General features: G+C 48.5%; 1 protein-coding gene across 4 annotated transcripts; it reads left to right on the forward strand.

The window, feature by feature from the left end:
- Nucleotides 1–27,808, forward strand: MYLK2 (myosin light chain kinase 2). Of its 4 annotated transcripts, none has more exons than XM_035122881.2 (12): nucleotides 1–115; nucleotides 5,893–6,247; nucleotides 8,700–9,064; nucleotides 16,597–16,702; nucleotides 18,613–18,706; nucleotides 19,635–19,744; nucleotides 20,150–20,291; nucleotides 21,426–21,496; nucleotides 21,724–21,852; nucleotides 22,952–23,104; nucleotides 25,470–25,602; nucleotides 26,758–27,808. In XM_035122881.2, exons 2-12 carry the CDS (start codon nucleotides 5,976–5,978, stop codon nucleotides 26,836–26,838), a joined length of 1,656 nt encoding a protein of 551 aa, XP_034978772.1. In that variant the 5' UTR covers nucleotides 1–115; nucleotides 5,893–5,975; the 3' UTR covers nucleotides 26,839–27,808. The 4 variants fall into 4 exon arrangements, with proteins under 4 accessions (XP_034978772.1, XP_034978769.1, XP_034978770.1 ...); XM_035122878.2 differs by having other exon boundaries at nucleotides 103–231; XM_035122879.2 differs by lacking the exon at nucleotides 1–115 and adding an exon at nucleotides 240–407.
- Nucleotides 27,809–27,814: the final 6 nt, after the last annotated feature.

A 27,814-nucleotide genomic window follows, 5' to 3' on the forward strand; every position in this document is an offset into this window, starting at 1 on the left:
AGAGAGAGAGAGAGAGACAGGCAGCAGAATGGAGTGTCCTTTGAACGGAAGCCAGAGGGAACAGGTGGCCCCGCAGAGCAGAGTGCAACAGGCTCATAACTGCCAGAGTTCTGGGGTAAAAGATACTCCTCTCTCCCCGCGCTTAATCCAGCTCGGTTACGCTGAGTATAGAAGGCGGGCAGCTCTGTCCCACTTTTAATCCAGCGCTAGCGGCCCACGGCGACGGCGACGGTAGGTAACGGGCCGCTTGCCTCCTTTCCCCAGGGGTAGAGATCAGGAGAGGCCCCACTCTGCGCTGGGACTTTCTTGGGCCAGGCAGAGTTTGAGTCTTCCAGCCTGCGGCTTTGCTCTTGGCCTTTCCGTGGGTTTAAGCGGAGGGCTACCTGTCCAGGTAAACTCCAGCCAGGGTAGGTACCTTTTGTTCATGCAGGCTCTCCTATTGGGAGATGGAGAGAGGCGGTTTGGGGGTGCTCTTCCCACCGCGGTTGCCTGGGCATATCCTGCAGGGTAGCCTTGGCGTAGTTTGGATGCTCAGTCGAGAGATGCCTTGGGCCAAAGAGGTCCTCTCGGCCATCTTGGTGGCTTCTGCTCTGAGAATTGAGCTCTGGGGTGGCTGCTCTTGAGGCCAATGTCTCTGGCAGGTGCCGGGGCGATGGCTCTCTGCGGGCGGCTATTTCCATCTGCTCCCTAGGGTAAGAGCAGGCAATTCTTGGCCAGACTTTTGCTGACTTCCTTCGGCTCTCTGGAGCGCAGTTTACGCTGCAAGCTTCTTCCCTGCACAATTCAGGCTTTTGATTCCAGGGCAGCCTTGAGCTTTAATGTGAGTTGCTGCCCACTTCTCAATGAGGTGCCTTGGGATGGCCCCCCCGAAACCAAACACCTTGAAACAGAGCATGTCGGACTGTGTGCAAAATGAATCCAGAGTTTGCGGAGAACTGTAAAATTTTGTGCAAAGCTGGGAATTGTCTGCAAAGTTGAACTGAGTTTGTTGTCTTTCGGCATTGGAGCATCTATTCCTTTGGGCTTTTTATTGTGTGTGTGCCTGTTTGAAATAACAGTCAGGTGCTCTGTGGAATGGGCATGGCTATGGGCCAGCCCAAAGAGGGAAAAATGTTAAAATCAGGAACATTCCAAACCGGCCTGCAAGTGCTAATTGATCTGATTTATGGATCAATCAGCCAACATGTTAATTGATGAGGGAATTTTTTAACTGATAGGGATGGAAAGGGAGCATTCTTGTTTATCTTTGGATGTGATTTTGCTTCTGGTATGTTGCTGTAAGAAGAAATTGGGGAAGACTTATATTAAAGAGGTTGTTTTGTTCCAATAATGAAGTGATAGCCTTTAGCCGTGAATCTTTAAGTCACCTCATGCTTTTTTCAGGCCTGAGGCTGAGTTGCTGTTTTTTTGTACTACACAAATCAATTACACCGAAATGTTTGTCATGCGCAATAATTTCAATGTGGTTCTGGTGAAATGTGAATTTACTATTTTTAATTGATTACTGACTGGTTGTAATTATTGTTAGGCTTTATTGTATGACCATAAGCCATCACAAACACTCGTGCTGATGGCTGAGATTTAATTATCAATGTATGCAACACCACACCAAGCCTTCTTAAACAAAAAGGAAAAAGCCCCTGCCCCCAGGAGCTTACAGTCATAATTTCCACAGTGCGGGCAGATAGCGGGGGGGGGGGGGGAGAGAGACTCAGCATGCAGCCACAAGGGATGATGAATGCGGGCAAATGCCACTAATGTTTGTTCCAGCAGGGGATGAGTATTAAAGGCAGGATTGATTAAAGGCCGCCGATCAATCATCTGATCATTAATTGATTCAAACACTTGTCCCTGACCATTAGGGACACTTGAGAAGCGATTCTGCTTGGTCTGCTGCTAGACGGAGGAGCAGCGAGGCCGTTGTTTTATTCCCAGTGAACTCGAGTGGGATGCATGTCTCTCTGCTGTGTGTCCTTGATGGGTGGAAGAATCGCTATGACTTAAGCCACTTTCTTGATGGGACCCAGGCCATTTGCAGCTGCCTCCGCAGGGCAGACGGCAGTCCTGGTTAGCAGCACTGCCAAGTCTTCCCACCCTTGGCACAGAGGGCGTCCTGGTTGGGCTCTTTCCAGGCTGCAGCCATGCAAGAGTCTGCTTTGGTCCGGAGGCCCTTGTCCCTCCAGGTTGCCTTCATTGCCTTCTCACGGTCAGGATAAGGAATGGCTGAAAAGGGAAATGCTCTCTACTGTATTCCAATGTGCAAATTAGGGAATTGAATCTACTCTAGGCAACACAGTAGATCTTATTTTGATTGATGGGTTGGTTAAGAGCAGGGATGTCAGAAATTACTTCCCACCCCCCATAATAATATTTTGTTCTTTTTTCTATATAGAAAGTTGCATTTGTTGCTCAACGATTATATTCTAATTCAGCAAAACTAGTGACTTCTCACCCACCCAACAGCAATGTTTATAGCCCAAATTACGTACAATTGCGTTTTAAGGTTCGGTCTTATCTAATTTCATCCTCTCCAACATGTTTCTTAATATGTTCTAACACTTCAGACTCCACTGTGGCCTTCGCATATGGGAAAACAACTTTTTATATAAACTAGATAGTCTTCTTTAAAAGATTCTAAATCTGTAACTTTTATCAGTGCTGCCAATTTTGCAATCTCTGCATATTCCAAGATTTTCACAGCCATTCTCCTTTTGAGGGTGTTCTCCTCCTTCCATTTCTGTGCACAGAGAATCCTTGCCGCTGTAGTCACATATAGAAATACTGTTGAGACTTTCTTTGGGTTTTCGCTGTCTAATATCCTCAGCAGGAGGTCAGATTTCCAATGGAAATGGGAGGGGGAATTGCCAATGCATGTGCGGAATCGAAATCAATCCATTTAACATAATTGGTATTCACTGTTGTCACTTCCAGCCTTCAATATGGAATTGATTTGACACTGATTCTCGCATTGCAGGGGGGTTGGGCTAGATGACCCTTGGTGTCCCTTCCAACTCTGAGATTCTGTGATTGTGTTTCCTCCCCCCATTTCCACTGTGTTTTCCTTTGCATTGGAATGAATGGGGTGTAATAATGAAACGACATCAATATAATGCAATTCTACCACCGCGGACAGCAAAACAAATAATTTAGTTTTTGGCAGAGGGTGGACTGCAGCAGATGGGAACGCTGTTGCTTGCAGCAGGGGGGAAATGGGAAAAGATGCTATCTTAAATTCAGAATAGCTGGGGGCGAACTTGTCTCTGTCATGCTGGAGCCCAGGGGCTGCAGCTCACCAAGAATGGATGGAAAAACGTCCCCCCACTTTGCATCTCCAGCAAGGGCTGGGAGAGAGTCCTGCCAGAAAACCTAGATTGCTGCTGCCAGTCACTGTAGACAGTACTGAGGAAGGTGGACCAATGGCTAGCCCAAGACAGGTCACCCAACCGGTCCAACAGTTCATCCAACCCAACATTATCTGATCTGACTGGCAGCAACTCTCCAGGCATCTCAGTCTTAGCTATCACTTTTAGCAGGATAAAAAAATTCCTTCAGTAGCACCTTAAAGACCAACTAAGTTTATATTTTGGTATGAGCTTTCGTGTGCATGCACACTTCTTCAGATATCTGAAGAAGTGTGCATGCACACGAAAGCTCATACCAAAATATAAACTTAGTTGGTCTTTAAGTGCTACTGAAGGATTTTTTTTATTTTGCTTCGACTCAGACCAACACGGCTACCTACCTGTAACTTTTAGCAGGAAATGCTATGAGAGATTGAGCCTGGGCAGGCGGCCACTGAGGGGGATGGGATGCTGAGCCAGAGGAGCTTCCCCTTTGCCTGCGCAAACTCCCTAGTGCTCATCCTTGATGTGCGCTCTGAGTGGTGCAGGGACACGCCTCCCCATGCTCCCCTTGAGCATTTGCCTCTCCCAAAGACAAGGTGCTCATCACTGCAGAGACTTAGCTCACATCTGCACCATGCACTTGAAACTCTCTTGTACCGCTTGAAGAGCCAGGACTTTGTCCAAAGAATCCTGGGAAATGTAGTCCCTATCACTTTCACTAGTGCAAAAAGTCCATAGTTTGAAGAGGTGGGTTTCATGTGCAAACCTGAAATTCTGCTAGGTGCTTTTTACTCTCTCCTGCGGAATGACAGTGTGGAGGCACTATAAATCAGGGTCAGGACTCAGGGAATGAGTTTGCTGTTAATTCTTCTGGGAGCCACAAACCTGGGGGCCAAATGCCTCTCTATCTGGCCCTTGGAACTGGCTGTGAGTTTTTTTGCCTGGCTGGAAAGTACCCTCAAACTCTGATGATGATTATTGTTCGTCTGGATTGAGAATAGAGGGAGGAGAGAGTGTTTGCGAATGTACTGTATGTAGAAACCAGTCAGCTGCACAAAGGTGAAATTTACATCCATTGCCCCACCCACTTTGACCTCTGGCACTGCCCGCCACTGACACCCGCACACAGGGTCCTTGTACTGAGAAAAAACATTGGAACTCCCTGCCTATTGACGTCAGGGAGCTGCCTTCGCTGAACTCTTTCTGGTGGTTCTTAAAAACATTCTTTGCTTATCAATTACTTTGATGATGGGCTTGAGGGCATCCTGAGCAAGTTTGCAGATGACACCAAATTGGGAGGGGTGGCTAATACCCCAGAGGACAGGGTCACACTTCAAAATGACCTTAACAGATTAGACAACTGGGCCAAAGCAAACAAGATGAATTTTAACAGGGAGAAATGTAAGGTACTACACTTGGGCAAAAAAATTGAAAGGCACAAATACAGGATGGGAGACAGCTGGCTTGAGAGCAGTACATGTGAAAAGGATCTAGGAGTCTTGGTAGACCACAAACTTGACATGAGTCAGCAGTGTAATGCAGCAGCTAAAAAAGCCAATGCAATTCTGGGCTGCATCAATAGGAGTATAGCATCTAGATCAAGGGAAGTAATAGTACCATTGTATCAGGTCAGACCTCACCTGGAGTACTGTGTCCAGTTCTGGGCACCACAGTTCAAGAAGGATACTGACAAGCTGGAACGTGTCCAGAGGAGGGCAACCAAAATGGTCAAAGGCCTGGAAACAATGCCTTATGAGGAACGGCTTAGGGAGCTGGGTATGTTTAGCCTGGAGAAGAGAAGGTTAAGGGGTGATATGATAGCCTTGTTCAAATATATAAAAGGATGTCATATAGAGGAGGGAGAAAGGTTGTTTTCTGTTGCTCCAGAGAAGTGGACACGGAACAATGGATTCAAACTACAAGAAAGAAGATTCCACCTAAATATTAGGAAGAACCTCCTGACAGTAAGAGCTGTTCGGCAGTGGAATTTGCTACCAAGGAGTGTGGTGGAGTCTCCTTCTTTGAAGGTCTTCAAGCAGAGGCTTGACAGGCATATGTCAAGAATGCTTTGGTGGTGTTTCCTGCTTGGCAGGGGGTTGGACTGGATGGCCCTTGTGGTCACTTCCAACTCTATGATTCTTTGATTCTATGAATCTTAAGCAATCCTAGCCAGGTGTATAGAAAGTTAATGTGACCTTTCACCTGCTTTAGTTTATTATTTTAACTTTTTTAATGTCTGAAGTTTTTGTTGTTAATTTTTCATAATGAAATGTTTGTTGTTTTATCTTTCTTTTGTAAAGCACTTTTTTCTTTTCCTTCCTTCCTTCCTTCCTTCCTTCCTTCCTTCCTTCCTTCCTTCCTTCCTTCCTTCCTTCCTTCCTCTTTCTTTCTTTATTTTCTCGGAAATAAATGAATAAATGCTGCCTCCTCTTGCAATGTAGGGCAATTTATTGCAATGCCCCAAAATACTGTTTGTCACTTTAATTTTTGTTATTTGCTGTAACGGAGGGGGAAAGCACTACTCTCCCTTATTTTGTGTCTCCTCCAGAAGCTGAGCTGAAGGCTGAGGAGGGAACCCCAGTTGCCAAACACCCCGTGTCCGAGGAGGCTCCCCTGGGAGGAGAGCAGAGGATGGAGAAGGACGGAGGGTCTTGCAGCACCCCCGGCACAGAAGGGGGAGGAGAAGCGCCTGCCGTGGGCCTGGAGGCGCCGAGAGAAGGAGCGGAAGCCGGGCCTGAAGAGCCAAGCCACGCCAAGGCAGTGGAAGAGAGCCATACGCAGCCTGGAGTGCCAAGCCACGCCACTGTGGCAGGAGGGGAAGGAAGCCACGAAAGCCGGCCAAGCGCCCAGCAGAAGCACCTTGAACTTCAGCAGAGCCTCAGCTGCCCAGCACACCTGCCCAGGTAATGCTTCTCTCTCGTACAGCCTCAGTTAATGCATTGATGTATAAAAATATTGGTTTGTAAAAAAATTATCAAAGCGGTTTGCAGCAATGAAACCATAAAAAAGTTTAAAGCAGACATTGTTTTATTTTATCGTTTTCACTTATTTGCAAGAAGCAACAATCAATATTCAACGATGCCCACCAGCAGCAGCTATAAAAGCACCAAAGGTCTCTTTAATTTCATTTAACTTTTAAATGATTTCAGTTTTTAAGACAAAGGTATCATTCCACAAGTTGCCACATGTCCTCAGAGGCTGATAACCATGTTCTATCCATGTTGAATATGTAATAAAACCATACCTGGGGTAGCTCAGTCAGTAGAGCCTGCTAATCTCAAGGTTGTGGGTTTGAGCCTCACGTTGGTCAAAGAATTCCTGTATTACAGGGGGTTTGACTAGATGACCACTCTGGTTCTTTTTTTTGGAATGCAGTGATGTTATTCATAATTGCCTGGCAGAATAGAAAAGTTTTCAGCAGGCCTTTAGAAGTTGGCACAGAAGACACATGCTAATTCTCTAGTGGCAGAGAGTTCCACAGGGCTGTGATGATGGGACTAAAGATGTGGTTTCTTGCTGTTGCCAAGTGAGTCTCACCAACTTGGGGAGCGACACTCCTGAAAATGATCTCAGCACTTGAGATCAGAAACTGGGACGGCTTCTGTAAATCCGGGACTGTCCCTGGAAAATAGGGACACTTGGAGGGTCTGAGTGTGTGCTGCAAATCTCAGCTGGGTAGACATCAAATGACGCCGAAAGTTGGAACGATCAAGACAGAAAAAAGGAAGTCTTTCTTCACACAGCACAGGGTTAAACGGTGGAACTCACTGCCACAGGAGGCAGGAATGGATGAGTTTAAAAGAGGATTAGACAAATTCAAGGAGGAGAAGAGGGAACCCAACTACTCTCAGCAGCCAGAAGCATCATAGCCAGTCCCACTGGCAAGACCTGTCAGGAGTAAGTATGGACCAATGGTATCTAATTTGTTGTTTTTTAGTCGTTTAGTCGTGTCCGACTCTTCGTGACCCCATGGACCAGAGCACGCCAGGAACTCCTGTCTTCCACTGCCTCCCGCAGTTTGGTCAAACTCATGTTAGTAGCTTCCAGAACACTGTCCAACCATCTCGTCCTCTGTCGTCCCCTTCTCCTAGTGCCCTCAATCTTTCCCAACATCAGGGTCTTTTCCAGGGAGTCTTCTCTTCTCATGAGGTGGCCAAAGTATTGGAGCCTCAGCTTCATGATCTGTCCTTCCAGGGAGCACTCAGGGCTGATTTCCTTCAGAATTGATAGGTTTGATCTTCTTGCAGTCCATGGGACTCTCAAGAGTCTCCTCCAGCACCATAATTCAAAAGCATCAATTCTTCGGCGATCAGCCTTCTTTATGGTCCAGCTCTCACTTCCATACATCACTACTGGGAAAACCATAGCTTTAACTATATGGACCTTTGTCGGCAAGGTGATGTCTCTGCTTTTTAAGATGCTGTCTAGGTTTGTCATTGCTTTTCTCCCAAGAAGCAGGCATCTTTTAATTTCGTGACTGCTGTCACCACCTGCAGTGATCAAGGAGCCCAAGAAAGTAAAATCTCTCACTGCCTCCATTTCTTCCCCTTCTATTTGCCAGGAGGTGATGGGACCAGTGGCCATGATCTTGGTTTTTTTGATGTTGAGCTTCAGACCATATTTTGCGCTCTCCTCTTTCACCCTCATTAAAAGGTTCTTTAATTCCTCCTCACTTTCTGCCATCAAGGTTGTGTCATCTGCATACCTGAGGTTGTTGATATGGTATCTAATATAGTATGGGGAAAAATAAGCAACAAACTGAAATTGACACAGGGACAAATAGAAGAAGATGCCTTCATCCCAGTATGGCTACCCCTTTATCACATACACAGCCCAACAAGATAACAACAAGAACTCGTCAACAGCGTGCGAATCGATGTGGCTAACCTGATCCAAAAACACACACCCCACGCACACACAAAAACAAACTTCACTACAGCCAACCAAAGACAAGAAGGAATACAACAAGTGAATAGTGAAGAGAACCCACACAAGTGATGCTGACACAAACCCCCACACCTACACAAAGTAGAATAATAGAAGTATTGCCCCACCCCACTCACCATTCCCCCCATCTTTCCTCCTTTTCTTCCTAACCTAACATTATATGTAACACTAAAAAATTAATAATAACAATAATAATAAAGAGGAGGAGGAGAGGCTATCGAAGCTGTGCTCTGCATCCACAGTCAGAGGCAAGCAATGTTTCTGAATCCCAGTTGCTGGAAACCACAGGAGGGGAAGAGGGGTCTTGTGTTCGAATCCTGCTTGTGGGCTTCCCATAGTGGGCATTTGGTTGGCCAAAGTGAGAACAGGAGGCTGGTTCTTTTATGTTCTTATCTTCTGACATTTCAGCCTAGCAGATATTCCAGAAGAGGCTGTGCCTGATCTCAAGGAGCCGACTCCTCAAGAACCGGCTGCTCCCACCCACAAAGCGGACCCACCACCCTCTGGGGAAGCCAAGGAGGCCCCTGGTTTGGCGCAGGCCCCGGCGGCAGAGCAACCGGGCCCAGCTGATCAAGGAGAAAGGACCTTGGCCAAACCCACTCCCTTAGCCCCAGGGGGCACAACTCAGGATGCTGGTGAGCCCAGCGTGTCAGCAGAGCAGCCGCCATCGGGAAAAAGCGAGACCGCAGCAAACCCGGCAGAGGTTCCAGATACCCCAACCAGCCCATACCTCACTCCGGACTTTGGCAAAGAGGACCCGTTCCTGATTTTGGGTAAGGCCATCAAGGCCAGACAGATGGGGGCCAGAACAGCTTTTTTTTTAAAAAAAGGAAATGTAAGTTGTTCATCCTTTAGGCACTATAACAGACGTCAGCTGCAGGAAACAGGTTGTCGGTGAAAGCGTTTCGACTACGTTCCTGCAGAGATCAAAGCACATTGTGCGCATCGTCCTGCAGAGGCTGTTCGTTTCTTCAGAGGAGAACGTGCAACGCCTTTCCCTAAGGTGGCGTACGGGAGCAGCCCATCCTGTTTTGCCGCCTGAGGCGGAACAGGAAGGTGTGCCGCCTCTCCCCGCCGAAGTCTCACTTCCTGGGGTCGTTCAGTGACAACCAGTGAGATCTCATAGAAACAGTCTCCCCATGGCTCTGGGGGCGGGCGGGGTGCCGCAGGGGTGCCACCCTGTGGGATTCCACCCCCCAAGGCTGCTTCTTCAGCCTGCCAAATGGGTGGGCCGGCCCTGGTTGTGCAAAGGGATGCATTTTCGCCACCGTCCCAGTAGTTCCCTACAGCAAACTGTTGCTTGAAAACAAAGCACTTTGCACAGGTTAAAATACTAAAACGGATAATTATTATTATTATTATTATTTATTATTTATACCCCGCCCATCTGGCCGGGTTCCCCCAGCCACTCTGGGCGGCTTCCAACAAAACAGAAATTCTAAAATACAGAAATCCATCAAACATTAAAATACAGAAATCCATCACACATTAAAAGCTTCCCTAAACAGGGAATTAAAACTCACATCACCTGGTGGGATGCCTCAGCTCCTTGAGTGTTTGCCCGACAGGTGGCCCTCATTTGGCTCAGGGGTGCCCTGTTGCCGACCACCACGGCCTCATAGGATCTCCTGAGCAGCTGGTGCCTTTGGCTGTGGTTTTGCTGAGCCCCAGAGCTTGGAGTTTGCAGGGCAGGAGGAAAGTTTGCCCTCGACTCCCTCTCTGGCATGCAGAGAGAAGCTCCTTTCCATGAGATAAGCAGGCTGGCAGAGCGAGGGACCGGGCGCATCGCAGCATCAGGTGTTGTTGTGATCGCTCTCCCCGCTGTGACAGACGGGACAGTGTGTCCTGTGGCCAGGTGACCTTGCCATGGGGTCGGGAGGGAGGGAGTGTGGGGTGTATGCAAGGCAAAATGTGGCAAGTGGGTGAGGTTAAGCTGCAAGGGGCAGAGGGAGGTGGGATAGGGCATCAATGGAGGGGGGGGGAGGGCTATTGTGTGTCAGGGTGTGTGCTGTCTTTTGGGGAGGCGATCACCAGGTGGGTTTTGTCCTGGGCTGAGCATTTGCTAGGCACCTGCAGTTTCCTTGTGCCAAGGAATCTGCAGAATGCAATGCCTTCAATCTTCAAGTCAAATGAAACAACTGGATCTCAAGTTTCTGGTCCTTATGAAAAAAAATATGTTTGAAGGCCCCGTGAAAGTACAGGGGAGTTCAGGCAGACAGTGCTGTGTTGTCCTCTCCTCCTTTTTTTTCTCGCGGAGACCTCAGGATCTGAACCAGGATGTGCTGTGACTGAGGCCAGTGTCTATGGGGTGGGTCATAATTTAGTGATGGAGCATGCACAGAAAGCCCCATTCCCTGGCGTCTCCAGGAAGGCCTGGGACAGCCTGGAGAGCCATTGCAAGGCAGGATAAATCTGAGATGGACTGACTTCAAGCTTGCAGGATCTGTTTTGCTCTTGCCTAGAACTTCTGAGCTGCACCAGTAAGTGCAAAATATTGCCTTTGAATGGGTAAGGATAAAGGAGCAGAGTGCATCCGAGCGCAATTTCAGCCCAGGAATTAGTTTGCAGCACTAAAACTGAACCCTCGCACAAAATTAATTCCTAATTTGTCTCCAAAGTTTCTTTGCTTCGGCAGGGAAGGGCAGGGAGCTGTGAGGGGTGCTGTTGCTGTTGTTTAACAACCTGGGAAATGAAAATTGACGGTTGTTTAGTACAGCATTCTGCACTTTGGGGTCCCGAGATGTTGTTGGACTACAAGTCCCATAGTCCCGCTCATTTGCCGACTTGGCTGGGGATGATAGGAGTTGTAGTCCCACAGTGTCTGAGGACCCAAGGTTGGAGAACACAGATCTAGTATGATGCAGATATTGACCAGTAAATCCCCATCTACCTTCTTCCCATGCCTGGTAGAGATAATACTGAACTGAGTGGGCCAGTGGCCGGGCCAGAATTAGGGTGGATGAGGCCCTAAGCTACTGAAGGTAATGGGGCCCTTTATATGTCCATCTGTCCTTTGTCCACAACAAACTGTCACACTGTCTTTTGTGTTGAATATATGCTATATGGTAATTTGTGGACCTAATAGGTATCTAAAGCCATTTGCACATAACAAAATATGCATTTTATCAAAGTAATTGCTGAACTGAAATACAATTAAGAAGAAGTATATTAATAGTGAAATAATTATTAAGCTCTAACATACATAAAATGATTGGGGGCCCATGACTTACATCAGGCATCCCCACACTTCGGCCCTCCAGATGTTTTGGACTACAATTCCCATCTTCCCCGACCACTGGTCCTGTTAGCTAGGGATCATGGGAGTTGTAGGTCAAAACATCTGGAGGGCCGCAGTTTGGGGATGCCTGACTTACATCATAGGAGCCTACACAACACAAAACACTGTTGCTGTATGTAGGTTTTATTTTATTTGTTTTTCATCTTATATTTTGGAAATGCACATCCAATTCCCCCCCCCTTTAATTTCTTTGGGGGCTGCCAAAAAGTGGGGCCCTAAGCTAGAGCTTGTTTAGCTTATATGTAAATCCGGCACTCACTCAGTATAATGTACCACCTCTTGTGGTTGTAACCATCGCCGTGCTATGCAGCTGTGGATGTGTGCAGTATCTGGTACAGAACTTCCTATGCCCAGCACCTTAAGCTTTTAAGGAAATTAAAGTTTCTAGCCCTTGTGACTGTAAAGATAGGCTTAGAAGAATGTGGGTCATGTCTCTGGTGAAATCTCACTAATGCAGAGGGAAAGGGTGCCATATTTGCTGCGTAAGGACCATGCAGCACAGGGTTAAACTGTGGAACTCCCTGCCACAGGAGGCAGCCATGGCTAGTGACCTAGAGGGCCTGAAAAGAAGGTTAGACAAATTCATGAAGGAGAGGGCCGTCGATGTCCACTAGCCAGTGGTCTTACTCCGCAGCTGGAGGTGGCAATGGTTTGGCATTCCAGGTGCTGGAAAACCCAGGAGGTTGACAGCTCTTGTTCTCGGGTGAGCCGCATGCTGGCTTCCCATTAGAATCATAGAATTCTAGAATCTTTTTTTTCTTTTTGAAATATATTTATTGATTTTATAAAATTGAAAAATACATAAAATACAAAAAGCACATAAAACATAAAAGAATTGAAAATACCGAAAAAAATACAAAAAGAAACCATATTTATCGTACATAAATCCTAACATTGTTGACTTCCTCATATCCCTCCTAACTGCGTTTCATTATATATCATCCTTAGTAATTTCTATATCATACTTCAATCCTCTTATTTTTCCTCAATAAACGTAATTCAGTCCTTTTAATGTTACCTTAAGAAACATTTCAATTCTTATTTAACACTTACATCTAAATCTAAATATACTATAATAACTCTACCAAACCACCTCTGCAACCTCCATGTACTTCCAAATCTTATATTAGACGTTCCCAATATTGCAATTATTTCTTATATAAACTTTAAATTTATTCCAATCTTCTTCCACCGACTCTTCCCTCTGGTCATGTAGTCTCCCGGTCAGTTCAGCCAGTTCCATAAATTCGATCATCTTCATCTGCCATTCATCCACTGTTGGTATATCTTCGCCTCTTCCAGTTCTTAGCAAATAATATTCTCGCTGCTGTTGTGGCATACAGAAAAGAATTCTAGAATCTTTTATTCTTCACAACACCCCTGCGAGGAAGGGTAGGTTGAGCGAGGCAGGGACCGGCTCAAGGTCACGGAGTGAGCTTCACGGCCGAGCGAGGGATTCAAACCCTGGTTTGCCAGGTCCTAGTCTGACACTCTAACCACTATGCGACACTGTCTCTCCACTTCAGATTCTAAGTAAACCGTAGAATTGGAGAGTAGGAAGGGATACACAAAATGAGAGCACAAAATGCATAATAAAACAAAGAGACGGAAGGAGGGGACCCCAAGAGTCATCTAGTCCAACCCCCTTTAATGCAGGAATCTCAGCTGAAGCATCCATGGCAGATGGCCACCTGACCTCTGCTTAATACATTGGTCCATCTGTCTGGCCCCTGTGAGACCAAGATGCTGGACTAGCGGACCCAGCAGGCTCTTCTATTCTCACTCCCAGCCTAAACACTGGAAATGGAGAGAATGATTTGCCCAGTTTCTGCGCAATTCCAGCTGACCTTCCCCAGAGAGATCTCTTTTCCCTCATTGCCTAATGAGCCGAATCTTGTGTTCCTTTTTTCCTGCATAGTTACCATCCATGCATTGGCATCTGAATGTGTGCAAATACTAAACTAGGTGCCGTGTCTGTAGGGCAGCTTCCAGTACTTTTAGGAACATACGAATCTGCCTTCTACTGAGCCAGACTTTGTAGTCCATGCAGCTCAATGTTGTCTACACTAACTCCCTGTGGCTCCGCAGGGTTTCATACAGGGGACCCTCCCAGGCCTGCCGGGAAATGCCAGCGAGGATTGAACCCGGAATCTCCTCCCCCTGCCACTGAGCTTCAGGCTTTCTCCCTGAGGAGCACCTGGATTCATAGATTCATAGAATTGTAGAGTTGGAACTAGAGGATCCCCAGGGGTCATCTGGTTCAGCCCCCTGCAATGGACGCAGGTGGCGCTGTGGTCTAAACCACTGAGTCTCTTGGGCTTGCTGATCGGAAGGTCGGCGGTTTGAATCCCCACGACGGAGTGAGCTCCTGTTGCTCTGTCCCAGCTCCTGCCAGCCTAGCAGTTCAAAAGCATGCCAGTGCAAGTAGATAAATAGGTGACGGGAAGATAAAGGGTGTTTCCGTGCGCTCTGGCACTCTTCACGGTCCTCCAAGCGCCAGTACTGTAGCTGTTTAGTCCTGCTGGCCACATGACCCAGAAGTCTGTCTGTGGACGAACACCAGCTCCCTCAGCCTGAAACCCAGGGCCGGCTCTAGGTAGACCCCCGGTGGCGCAGGGCACCACGGTGCCGGCCCGCCCGGTCCGCCGGTTCGACAACCACACTGTGCCTGCCCGCCCGCCGCGCTGTGCGCTGCTCCTGCCCGCCACGCTGGGAAACGGGGCGGGGGGCGCCGGAGGGATCCGTTGCTCCACGGCGCCAGGGGCGCTTAAGACGGCCCTGCCTGAAAGCGAGATGAGTGCCGCAACCTCAGAGTCACCTTTGACTGGACCTAACCGTCCAGGATCCTAGTCCAGCCCCCTACAAAGCCCCTAGGGCAGATGATCATCCAACCTTTGTTTAAAGACCTCCAAGGAAGGAGTGTCCACAACCTGCAGCCTAGCTCAAGCCAAGCAGCATCTTGAGGAGGGGAGCGGTTTCGACTGATACAACAGCAGGAAGACCTTGGGTTGCCCGTGGCCAAGATTGTTTTGGCCCCGGCCTGGATACGTCTTGGAGCAAAGATGAAACCCCTTTATGCTACTTGGCAAGGCAAGGCTCCGTCCCTCATGCGGCTGCCCAGAGGCACCATCGCCATTTCGCCAGTAGGGGTCGCCCTCTGCACATGCCTTGGGGGAGGCGCTGCTGCATACAGAATTGTCGCCATCAGCCGTGGCTCTTGGCCATGGCAATTTCCATCAGCGGTTGGGCTGTGTTTGCAGCACTGAAGTCCCCCCCCCCAACCCCCGGGGTCGCAAGCCTGGCCAGGGTGTGTGGAGGTCCTGGGCTGCCCAGAGGACAAGACCTGCTCCCCCTCTCAGCCTCATCGATGTGGCTCTAAGCAAAGCAGAGCAAGATGTTTGGCACCAGTTTGGCTCCGGGAGTTGCAGGAAGGAGCAGCCAGGCAGCCTCTGGATTTGTGAAGGGTTTCCTTAAACTTTCCTTCTCCAGAAAATGTCCCACAAGGCAGCGGGTATGGATTTTCCATGGGGCTTACTTTCATTTTTTTAAAAAAATAATAATCATAATCATAATTTTCATTTGGTTTTACAAATTTATTCACATTCAAAATCACAAATGAAAAAAATACAACAAGATTCTTCTGAATCTTTAGACTTCCCTCCATGGGTTCTGTAGTTAACTTTTTCAAACCGCATATTGTAAATCACTCTAACTTTTCAGTTCTCCATTGTGTCCAAAGTCTATGTAACATTACAAGAGTTATTTCAAACCTGCTAAAGAGTTCAAATGTTTACAGTGGTCTCTCAAGTATAATATAAATTTCCCCCATTCTTTATTGAAGTTTTGATCCTACTGGCTTCTCATTTTCCTGGTCATTCTTGCCACCTCTGCATAGTCCATCAGCTTATTCTGCCATTCGCCTCTGGTAGGGACCCTCGTTGTCTTTCCAACTCTGGGCAACCCGCGTACATACACAGCCTTTTCTGCTCCTTCATAGCTCTGCAACTACAATTCCTAACTAAAAGGCTTCTGGTTTTTTTGTACTTTCAAAGCCTTTCTCATGAATGGGTATAGCCACAAGGCAGCGGAAGGAACAGAAAGAAAACCAGAGTTTTCCTTGTCCTAGATGGGCTCCCTTCCCAGGTGAATGAGCCCCACCTGCCCCTCTCTTCCTTCTACGGCAGACATGTCCAGCTTTCAAGAGACTGAGATCTACTCCCACTATAAAATGACTGGCAGTGATCTACCAAAGTTGTTGAGCTCTTATTTTTTTTGGGGGGGGGTGTCCCGCGATCTACCGCGATCTACCACATACCCCCCGCGATCTACCAGTAAATCATGACCTACCTATTGGGTCGCGGGTGTCGCTGTGGGTTAAACCACAGAGCCTAGGGCTTGCTGATCAGAAGGTCAGCGGTTCGAATCCCCATGACGGGGTGAGCTCCCATTGTTCGGTCCCAGCTCCTGCATTTCGAAAGCACATCAAAGTGCAAGTAGATAAATAAGTACCGCTCCGATGGTAAGGTAAACGGTGTTTCCATGTGCTGCTCTGGTTCGCCAGAAGCGGCTTAGTCATGCTGGCCACATGACCCGGAAAGTGTACGCTGGCTCCCTCGGCCAGTAAAATGAGATGAGCGCCGCAACCCCAGAGTTGGTCACGACTGGACCTAATGGTCAGGGGTCCCTTTACCTTTACCAGTTGGACGTCCCTGCTCTATGGCACATGCGGAAACTGCCTTCTTGACCATTGTCCCCACTCTTGATCTCGTCCGCTCCCTCTGCCGAGTCTGTCTTCACTTACCGAGGGTTAGAGACCCATCGGCTACCCTCGCCTTATTTCACTGGCCAGTTGAAGCTGTTTCCTGGGGTGTGACCACCTTTGCATGTCGACAGCTTCTAGGAGCCACGGACGAGAGCTGGGCGCAGGGTGGCAGCCCCAGGTGGACGAATGAATTAGCCCAGTGGTTTTTGTTTTGTTTTGTTTTAACCCCTGCCTGTCTCTTCCAGATGACACTCCTCCTCCACCTGCTCCCTTCACCCACCGCATCGTCCAGCTGAGGACGGCAGAGTTCAAAGACACCTACAGCATCAACACCAAGGAGATGCTGGGAGGGTAAGGCCTGGCCGGGGGTAGGAAGGGAAAGGGTGCCAAACCATAGCTCTTCCAGCGACAGAATTGTGACTGATTTCCGATTTCCTGACGGTTTGCAGCGATATGAATATTATTTTCGAAATAATGCACATAACAGAAAACACAGCAGCCACAGTTAAGATTGGTGTTTGTAAATAAAAAAAGAATACTGCAACAGTTTAGGAAGTGCAGAATATTGAAGAAAACACAGTCACCCACCTGCAAACCCAACCCTCTTAAGCAATAAGTAAGCAACAGACCAGGCGCTGTGGTTAAACCACTGAGCCTAGGGCTTGCTAATCAGAAGGTCGGCGGTTCGAATCCCTGTGACGGGGTGAGCCCCCGTTGCTTGGTCCCAGCTCCTGCCAACCTAGTAGTTCGAAAGCACGTCAAAGTGCAAGTAGATAAATAGGTACCACTACAGCGGGAAGGTAAACGGCGTTTCCGTGTGCTGCTCTGGTTCGCGACCTGGAAGCTATACGCCGGCTCCCTCGGCCAATAATGCGAGATGAGCGTGCAACCCCAGAGTCGGTCACGACTGGACCTAGTGGTCAGGGGTCCCGTTACCTTTAGACCAATAAAGTATTGCCTTAAAGCAGGCATGTCCAACAGGTTGATCGCGGTATCAAGCTTAGCGAATGCCTTAGTGTTCAATTTAGATCTGGGGGGGGGGGAGCTCAACAACTTTGGGCAACCCTCCCCCCAAATAAAGCTCAGCAACAGGCTTCCTCAACCTTGGCCCTCCAGATGTTTTTGAGACTACAATTCCCATCATCCCTGACCACTGGTCCTGCTAGCTAGGGATCATGGGAGTTGTAGGCCTAAAAACGTCTGGAGGGCCAAGGTTGAGGAAGCCTGCTCAACAACTCCTGGCAATGACAATGGGTAGATCACAGCCAGTCTTTTAATACTGTGAGTAGATCGCAGTCTCTTGGGAGTTGGATGTGCCTGCCTTAAAGGAACGCTTAGTTCATGGATATGTAGCTCAGTTGGTTAGAGGATGGTGTTGATAACGCCAAGGTCGCAGGTTTGATCCCCGTAATGGGCAGCTGCATATTCCTGCATTGCAGGGGGTTGGACTGGATGACCCTCAGGGTACCAATTCTATGATTCGCAACATCATCAAAGCGAGAAGTCAGGTCATTTGTCATTCAGATCTAGAAATCCCCATTACTTTCTCATGCTTGCACTCTTGGGTTGGGGCAACTGGCTGAAATGTTTTAAACGGTTCTAAATTTGGTTTCTCTGTTTTGTTTTTGTCGGGCCGATGTTGATTGAATGTTTAGTTGGGGTTGGTGGTTATTTTGATATAACTGTAAGCTGTTTATTATTGTTATCATGGTTGTTGTTGTTGGTTTCTATTGATTTATTGGCTGGTTTGTTGGTTTGTTGCTCGTATAGGATATTTTATTTTTACATTGTTTGATGCTTTTTGTGTTTTTATACATGTTGTAAGCCACCCAGAGTGGCTGGGGAGACCCAGCAAGATGGGAGGGATTTAAATTAAAATACAATTATTATTATTATTATTATTATTATTATTATTATTATTATTAATTCTGTGAAAGAACTGTAATGAAAGGTTTGTTGTTACCAAGCCATCATTGCATACAGTGCCTGAATGCTGTTTTAAAAGGCAAAAGGGTCTTTGCCCCAAGGAGTTTACAATCCAGAAAGATAATTGGTGGTGGTGGTGGTGGTGAAACAGACCGAGGCAAGTGGGGGTGAGGGGAGGAAGGGATGAATGTAGGCAAATGCCGTCATCCGTTCTTAAACATTTGTTGCACTTGGGGGATGAGGCTTCCTGGAAAAAGTGAGCTTTTTAGTGCTTTGGAGGAACGTTGGAAAGATTTCATAATTCTCACGGCCTGCCTTTCTCTTCCCCTCCACAGGGGGAAGTTTGGAGAAGTCCGTACGTGTGCATTGAAGGAGACGGGCCTCAAGCTGGCCGTAAAAATTATTAAGAAGCAGGGGCCGAAAGACAGGGTAGGTTCCCCCCCTTTCCCCACTGGTGTTCAGTGTGCTGCAACATGTAGCAATGCGCGGCAACACCTTTTCTGCACCAGTCTTTCTGGCAGGTTTTCCTGCACGGCTGCTGTGCAAAGTTTAGTTCAGGTTTGTTAAACCCATTCATCATTTTGTCCAACCGAAATGAGGCTCAAAGCGACGGACGAGAGAGGTAAAGTTGCAAAATACAGTGGTACCTCTACTTACGAATAACTCTACTTACGAATGTTTCTACTTACGAATGGAGCTCTGTCCGCCATCTTGGATGCGGTTTAGATAGGATTTTTTCTACTTACGAATTTTTAGATAGGGTTGCTTCTACTTACGGATTTTTTCTCCCAATGCATTCCTATGCGATTCGACTGACAATTTTTTTCGACTTACAAATGTGCGTTCGGAACGCATTAAATTCGTAAGTAGAGGTACCACTGTAATGTAAGAACAGTGCAAATTTACTAAAGTGATGATGCCCAGCTAAAGTGTTTTGTCAGAGCTTGTGCAACAGAGCCTCCCCTATTCCTCCTCATGGCCTGGGCATTTCCCAAACCTGCTCCGGAGGGTTGGGGGAACCCCTAGAACAGGTTTGGGGGGAAGAGAGGGGAAACTCTGTTGTACAAGAAGAAATCCTTGCACTGACAGGCCATGTAGGTTGGATAGCACCCATGGGCTCTGCATAGGCGGCAGCGTGGCAGAGGCGTCTATCCTGAAGCCCATCCTTTGCCAGCCTGGTGCCCTTCCTAATTTTTGTACTGCAACTCAGTCTCAGCTGGTTGAAGCTGTGTTCCAAAACTGTGACATTGGCGGGGGCTGATGGGAGTTGTGGTTCAAAATGTCTGGAGGGTACCAGCCTGGCAAAGGCTCCCATAGCCAGCCTCCATTCGGCGCTGACCAGCTTTTGCCCCTCTAGGAGGCAGCCGAGTTGGAAATCGACGTGATGAATCAGCTGAACCACAGGAACCTGATCCAGCTATACGATGCCATCGAGACTCCAAAGGACATCATGCTCTTCATGGAGTTGTGAGTCATGGAGTTGCGGGGGCAGGCTCTCGATCCGCAGGCAATCGCTGCACTCGCGCCCACAGTTTGAGAAGACATGACACACGAGGAAAAACGAATGTGGAGGGAGGAGGAGAAAAGCAAGCTCTGGGCACAGTTTAGCAGACCTGGCATTGATTCATTCAAATGAGGACATTTGCTTCATTGGTGTGGCGACCAGCTGAAATGTGACCTAAATGTTGGGGGGGGGGATATGGGATGGCCTTTTGATGATGTCACATGAACGCTGGGAAAAGCCCACATGGATGCGTAGCACCCACAATAAACTGCTGCATGCCAGTGCCCTGAGGGATTGGGGTGAAAAATGCAAAACAGGGGTTTGGGGCTCACCTGGTGGTCTAAGGCAGCTGCTTTCCTGCGTTGCAGCGTGGAGGGCGGCGAGCTCTTTGAGCGGATCATCGACGAGGATTACCAGCTGACGGAGGTGGATTGCATGGTCTTCGTGCGGCAGATCTGTGACGGGATCCTCTTCATGCACCACATGAGTGTTCTCCACCTGGACCTCAAGGTAGGGGAGCATCTCTGCCCCTCCCTCGGGAATGAGGAGGAGGAGGGGCAAAGCTATGGTGGGGCACAAGAACTTCGGGGCTAAACCAGGGGTTCCCGGACACTGGTTCCATAAAGGCATCTGCAGTAGCTCCGTTGCAACCTTATAAAAAGCATCACTCAGAGTAGAAGTTTGCACAACCCACTAAGGAAGATAAAATTCAAAAGTGGGGCAATTAATGGCACGTTTATTCAAATTCCAATGAAGACTATTTAGTTGAATTCAGCAAAATGGATATATCTGATCCAGTGATACCAACTTTTCAGAGTCAGATGGGGTATAAATAATAAAATTATTATTATTATTATTATTATTATTATTATTATTATTATTATTCATTCCCTGCTGCCTCCTTGCCCCTTAGCAGCCCCCCCCCACAGGTAGTCCCACTGCTGCCCAGGGGCTCCTACCACCAACTTTGGTAAGCACTGCCAAAAGAGAGATGGGCATGAAACAGCTGTGGGTCTGCCCAGTTCCTCTGCTGAGCCAGACACAAGGTCTCTAGCTGCTCTCCGGAGGGCGGAGAGACCTTCCTGCCATCCTCTCCAAACCTTTTCAGATTTCAAGGGGATTGTAAGGGGGAGGGCTTATAGGGAACAGCCCCCCCCCATCAGGAGCAGCCCATCTCCCAGCAGTAATGAAAGCAAAGGGTCGGAAGGGGAAGGTCAGGAGACGGAGAGGGAGTGCCAGAGCTCTGGCAACATCCAAGAGCCACTGCTCCTCATGCAGGAAGGGAGGGAGGAGGAAAGAGAGGATGGGACTCAAAGGGCCACAGACCTTTCCCCCCAACGCCGGAATTAAGGAGGAGGAGAAGGGGGAGGAGATTTGCAGTCCCGCGACTCTTATGTTGGTCCAGATCACGAAAGGGGGCAGTGCCGGATTCTGATTCGGACTGATGAGACATGAAACCAGCAGCTCACTTCACTGTAAATAATGTGCACCAATAAAAACTTCTGAAAGACAAGCATGTGGAGGGTCGTTACTCAAGAGTAGTCGCAACAACCTTGACAGGGATTATTTGCCGGTTCCCCCACAAAGTCACTCACCGGAGGTGGTGTTTTGGGGTGGGGGGTTATCTCTTCTCTCCCTCTGCAGCCTGAGAACATCCTGTGCGTGTCCTCGACCGGCCACATGGTGAAGATAATTGATTTTGGGCTCGCCCGAAGGTAATGCCCAGACCATCGCCAGCCTGCGCCAGCCCCCTTTCCCCTTTCCACACTCCTGATGCTGCTGCGTGCCTCTTCTGGGCACCGGACGAGGGGAGGGCACAGGATAAAGTCCCTTCCGAAGGGAGCAGGAGCCTGATGCCCACCTTCCTGGGGGGTGGAGGGGTCAGGTGTTCGTGTGCATTGATGGTGCTAGATTCTTCTCTCTCTCTCTCTCACCTTCCCAGGTACAACCCCAGAGAGAAGCTGAAAGTGAACTTTGGCACCCCCGAGTTCCTGTCTCCGGAGGTGGTGAGCTACGAACAAGTCTCCTACACCACGGATATGTGGAGCATGGGGGTCATCACCTACATGCTGTGAGTTGAGGGGCAGGGGTGCCTTTGGAATCAGGCACTTTAATAATAATAAATAATATTAATAATAATATATTATTTATGCCCCACCCTTCTCGCTGGGTTTCCCCAGCCACTCTGGGCAGCTCCCAACAGAATATTAAAAACACTTTTAAAACATCAAACATTAAAAACTTCCCTAAAGAGGGCTGCCTTCAGAGGTCTTCTAAAAGTCAAATAGTTGTTTATTTCCTTGACATCTGATGGGAGGGCATTCCACAGGGCGGGTGCCACCACCGAGAAGGCCCTCTGCCTGGATCCCTGTGACCTCCCTTCTCGCAGTGAGGGAACCAGCAGAAGGCCCTTGGAGCTGGACCTCAGTGTCCGGGCTGAACGATGGGGGGTGGAGACACTCCTTCTGGACTAGGAGCCACTGTAGGTCTTTCAGGACCGGTGTTATATGGTCTTGGCGGCCACTCCCAGTCACCAGTCTAGCTGCCACATTTGTCATTTATTTTATTTTATTTATTAAATTTGCATTCTGTCATTCACCTGGAGATCAGAGCGCAGCTCACAAATATAAAAACACAAAATGAGAAAACAAAAATACATAATAAAACAAAGAGGCAGAAGGGAGGGACCCTGAGGATCATCTAGTCCAACCCCCTGCAATGCAGGAATCAAAGCATCCCTGACAGTCGGCCCTCCAGCCTCTGCTCAGAAACCTCCAAGGAAGGAGAGTCCACCACCTCCCAAGGGAGACTGTTCCACTTCTGAACAGTTCTTGCTGTCAGAAAGTTCTTCCCGATGTTTAGTTGGAATCTCCTTTATTGTAATTTGAATCCATTGGTTGCGGTCCTGACCTCTGGGGCAGCAGGAATGTATTTGGCAGAAACAGAACTGCAGCAGAACACCCACAGCGTCGATTGCGGTGGAGAGAGGTTGGAAGGGCAAGCCGATTTTTCGTGCTCTGACGTAGCCACGCCGTGTTCTTGAACAGCCAGGCTCCCGGCCCCGGAGTCGCTTGCTTTTGCCAAGTTGCTGAGCCCCAGGAGGGTTTTCCTTCACTAATGAGCCTTTATTGATGCTCTCTCCTCCTCCCCCCACGCTGTTCCCCTCTCAGGCTGAGCGGACTCTCCCCTTTCTTGGGCGACAACGACACAGAAACCCTCAACAACGTCTTGGCAGCCAACTGGTATTTTGACGAGGAAGCTTTTGAGGGCATCTCCGAGGAAGCCAAGGACTTTGTCTCCAACTTGATTATCAAGAACAAAAGGTCTGGGACCAGTTGGGGCAAAAGGGGGGAAGCTCTGCTCTTTTCTGTGTGGGAACCGATTAACCTCCAGGTCAGCCAGAGAGCAAATGGAGAGGCACCACACCCTTCTCACTTTTAACATTTTCTAGCTGGAGGGAGACCAGTAGAAAATGGCACGGGCTATTTAGAATCATGGAATCATCGAGCTGGAAGGGACCACAGGGGTCATCTAGTCCAACCCCCTTTTTGCCCAGTGTGGGACTTGAACCCACGGCCCTGAGAGTCTCGTGCTCCACAGACTGAGCTATCCCAGGTGAAGAAGTGAATCTGGCTTCTGCTGTGATGACAGAGGAAGTTTCTGGAAAAGAGGGGAGGCGATAAGAGGTTTCTAAACAGAAGCAGGGTGCTGAGAAAGGGGGTAGAGAGACTTTTTCCCCTGCCTCACGTGACAATAGAAGTTGTGGACATCCATAAGGACCTAAAAAGAGCTGGATCAGGCCAATGGCTCATCTAGTCCAGCATCCTGTTCTTACAGTGGCCAACCAGATGCCTATGGGAAATCAGAAACCAGGATTTGAACACAAGCCCTCTGCTCTATTGGGGTTTCCATCAACTGGTATTCAGAAGCATTGCTGCCCCTAGCTGGGGAGGCAGAAAAAAGCCATACAGTAATGACTTGTAGCCATCAGCAACCCTCTCCCCCTCCATGAATTTGCCTTATCCTCTTTTAAAGGCATCCCTGTCTCCTGTTGGAGGGAGTTCCACAGTTTTAACTCTTCACTGCATGAAGAAGGACTTCTTTTTATCTGTCCTGACATTTGGATTCCTTGGATGTCCACAAGTTCTTGTGTTCTGAGAGGGGGAAGAAACACACCCTTAGTAGTGAAGATAGCTATTCTTGATTAGAAAAGGAAATAATAATAATAATAATTTATTATTTATACCCCGCCCATCTGGCCGGGTTTCCCCAGCCACTCTGGGCAGCTTCCAACAGAAACATTAAAATACACTAATTTCTTAAACATTAAAAGCCTCCCTAAACAGGGCTGCCTTCAGATGTCTTCTAAAAATCTGGTAGCTGTTTTCCTTTTTGACATCTGATGGGAGGGCGTTCCACAGGGCAGGCGCCACCACCGAGAAGGCCCTCTGCCTGGTTCCCTGCAACTTGGCTTCTCGCAATGAGGGAACCGCCAGAAGGCCCTCGGAGCTGGACCTCAGTGTCCGGGCAGAATGATGGGGGTGGAGACGCTCCTTCAGGTATACGGGACCAAGGCCGTTTAGGGCTTTAAAGGTCAGCACCAACACTTTGAACTGTGCTCGGAAACGTACTGGAAGCCAATGTAGATCTTTCAAGACCAGTGTTATGTGGTCTCGGCGGCCGCTCCTAGTCACCAGTCTAGCTGCCGCATTCTGGATTAGTTGTAGTTTCCGGGTCACCTTCAAAGGTAGCCCCACGTAAAGCGCATTGCAGTAGTCCAAGTGGGAGATAACCAGAGCATGCACCACTCTGGCGAGACAATCCGCAGGCAGGTAGGGTCTCAGCCTGCGTACCAGATGGAGCTGATAGACAGCTGCCCTGGACACAGAATTGACCTGTGCCTCCATGGACAGCTGTGAGTCCAGAATGACTCCCAGGCTGCGCACCTGGTCCTTCAGGGGCACAGTTACCCCATTCAGGACCAGGGAGTCCTCCACACCTGCCCGCCTCCTGTCCCCCACAAACAGTACTTCTGTCTTGTCAGGATTCAACCTCAATCTGTTAGCCGCCATTTACAACGAAATAAATTTGAAGAATGTAGATTTCTCAACGTCTTGCCAAGTGTGTGTGTGTGTGTGTGTGTGTGTGTGTGTGTGTGTGTGTGTAAGTTTTCCCTCAAAACTCCCTGCATATTGCACTTCTTGCTGCTCCTGAGATCTTGAGGCTGGGTTTGAGTGGCAGTTGAGATGCTTAGGGTTCTCTGGGACAGAGACCCAGTTAAAGGATCTGCCCTTCGAGTCCCGTCCTTTATGAACCTTACCCCAACCCTGCAGACTAGTTGTTACCACCACACTCCAGAAAGTGGTGATACATGGGATATCCAAACCGTGTGTTTGAAGGGGGCCATTCCCATGAAACAATAACAACACAGCAGGATAAAAAAACACCCCATGGCGGGGGAAATGCTGCAGTAACTGGCTGTGTGTGGCAGCAATTGACTGCCGACTGTGCATTTGACAACTTCCTCCCCAACTGGCAGCAGAAGTTGAATGCAAACTCTGTTTGATGTGCTTTCTATTTATTGCAAGGTTTTGTATGTTGCAGGATAGAGGGGGCTAGGGGCTCTGGGGTACAGCAGCCGCAGGTAGTGACCCCCTGATAACCTTTGTCTCTTGCCCCCCTCCCCAGCGGCCGCCTGAGCGCTGCACAGTGTCTGCAACACCCCTGGCTCAACAACTTGGGAGAAAAAGCCAAGCGGGTGAACCGGCGGCTGAAATCCCAGGTCCTGCTCCGAAAATACGTGATGAAGAGGCGATGGAAGGTATTTGCTTATTTATTACATTTCTGTCCTGAGCTTCCTCCCAAGGGAAAGGGGCAGCCAGTCGTGGAAGGGAGCTTGCCGTATCCGGAAGGGGGGGGGCGGCGGCTTTTGTCCATTTCCCCACTATCGTGTGAGACATCCTACAAGCTTTGGGCTCAGACTGGGAGGCTGCTGGTGGGCCACCCACTTTTTTTCGGGGTGGGGTTCAATCACATACCAGCAGAATTCAGGTCCCACAAGTCTAGTTGAGTGGGAGGCCTTGCACAACAAACCTGCTTCCCCCCCCCAAAAAAAGAGAAGACTTTTTGCAGCGAGGAAAACGAAAGGAAAATGCAGTTGATTTGATGAACATCATCTAACCTCCCTGTAAACAAACCATGATCAGTGCTCAGTAAACCCAAAATCTTTTTTAAAAAAAATATATTTTATTTTCCTTTTTTAAAAAACAATATTCTTATACATTTAAATCGTTTTCCGTTTTTGCAAATCTGAGATTACTTGAATCCCCAGACTTCTGCCCACCCTCCCCGGGTTTCCAATTTTTATCTGTTCTTTTATCTGTTGCATCAAATTACATTTTTTTCAAAATCATTTTATATCCTTTTTTAACTTTAGTCTTATTATATTAGAAGTGTTATAACAATCCTGCTAACTTTTTAAACATCTACAGTGTTCTTTACGGTACTCTATAAATTTCTCCCACTCGTTGCTAATTTTTTTATCAGCTTGGTTTTTGATCTCCACATTCTTTTTAAGTACTTTGGTATTTCATCCCCTATTATTCCCAATAGAAAAGCTTCTGGTTGTTTTTTTTTAAAATCAAGGTTAACTTAAACATTTTTATTCAATTCATTATATATCATTTCCCAGAATTCTTTTTACTATTTTACATGTCCACCACAGTAAACCCAGAATCTTAGGCAGGGCTCCCACAGACCATTTTCCCTTCCTCGGAGGTAACAGAAGATATTCTGCAACAGAAGTTAGAAGCACAAACCTTGATTTGCATAATTTATTTGCATTGCAGAATGCAGCTTTCCTTGATGCGGAGTTTTAATTTATTATAATTTGACCCTGTGGTGTGAGCTTTCTAGCCTTGATGCTGTTCTCCTCCCCCCCCCACTCTTGTGTGCGTTTTCTTTTTCAACCCCGCAGAAAAACTTCATCGGCGTCTGTGCTGCGAACCGGTTCAAGAAGATCACCAGCGCGGGATCCCTGACCGCAATGGGCGTCTGAGTGGCGGGGCTGGAAGCGGGCAGAATCGAGCGACACGTGGCCGAAAAGGGGGCAGGGGGAACTCCGACGGGAAGCTTGAACTGCGTTGTGCTCCTGGTGCCCCACGTCTCAGGGACTTGCTTGGGCAAGAGGATTGGGGCCTGCCCCAGAGGCGGCTCCGTCCTGGAGAGCTGGGGGCGAGAAGCCGGTGGACGCCGGCCTGGAACTTTTTAGCAGGGAAGTTCCTTCCATGTGTAGGATATTTGCTCTCTCCGATAGCATCCCCATATTCCCACTCAGTTCCCACTAAGCGAGTCTTCCCACCTCTCCATATTGTCTGACTTGAGCACCGTCCTCCTGTTTAGTGGATATTGTGCTGCCTCTCCTTCTTGGACTCCACCTCCACACAAACCCACCTTTGTGGATGCCACACTGCTCTTGGACTGCTGCTAAGGACCTCACCCGACATACGTCTGACCGCTTGCTGCTTCCAAGGGACCTTCTGAAACCACCGCAGCCAACTGCATCTCCTTACTTTGCTACGCCTTGTTTTTTTGCCTCTGATTCCACCGTGCAAACTTTAAGGGAACTGGTTTCTGGGATGGCTGTGGCTTGGCTGAACTGCAGTTTCCCCGCTGTGACCGTCCGCTCCCCAGCCGCCGGGACTGGTTCTGAAACCCACAGGGCTTCATCCCCAGCGAGCCAAAATCTTGACCCCCACAGTGCTGTGGAGAGCACCTTCCAAAGCCCCAAGCTTGTGCATACAGGGGGTGTCGGATCCCCCCACCCCCTGACTGAGAAAGACGGCTCCCAAACCTTTGCTATCCGGATTTTGCCAGGCTGCCAACCCTGCGCCCTTCTCCCTCTGCTTCTCTGCTTCCAATCTGCTTGCACCACCACCCACAAACCGCCCGCTACCTTGACACCCCCTGGACGTCTCCGCTCTGCCTTTTTGCACAGAAGTTGTGCCCCATGACCCTGCTTAGGGAAGGCCTCG

Source organism: Zootoca vivipara, chromosome 7 (assembly GCF_963506605.1).
Source record: "Zootoca vivipara chromosome 7, rZooViv1.1, whole genome shotgun sequence".
Taxonomy (NCBI): Eukaryota; Metazoa; Chordata; class Lepidosauria; order Squamata; family Lacertidae; genus Zootoca; species Zootoca vivipara.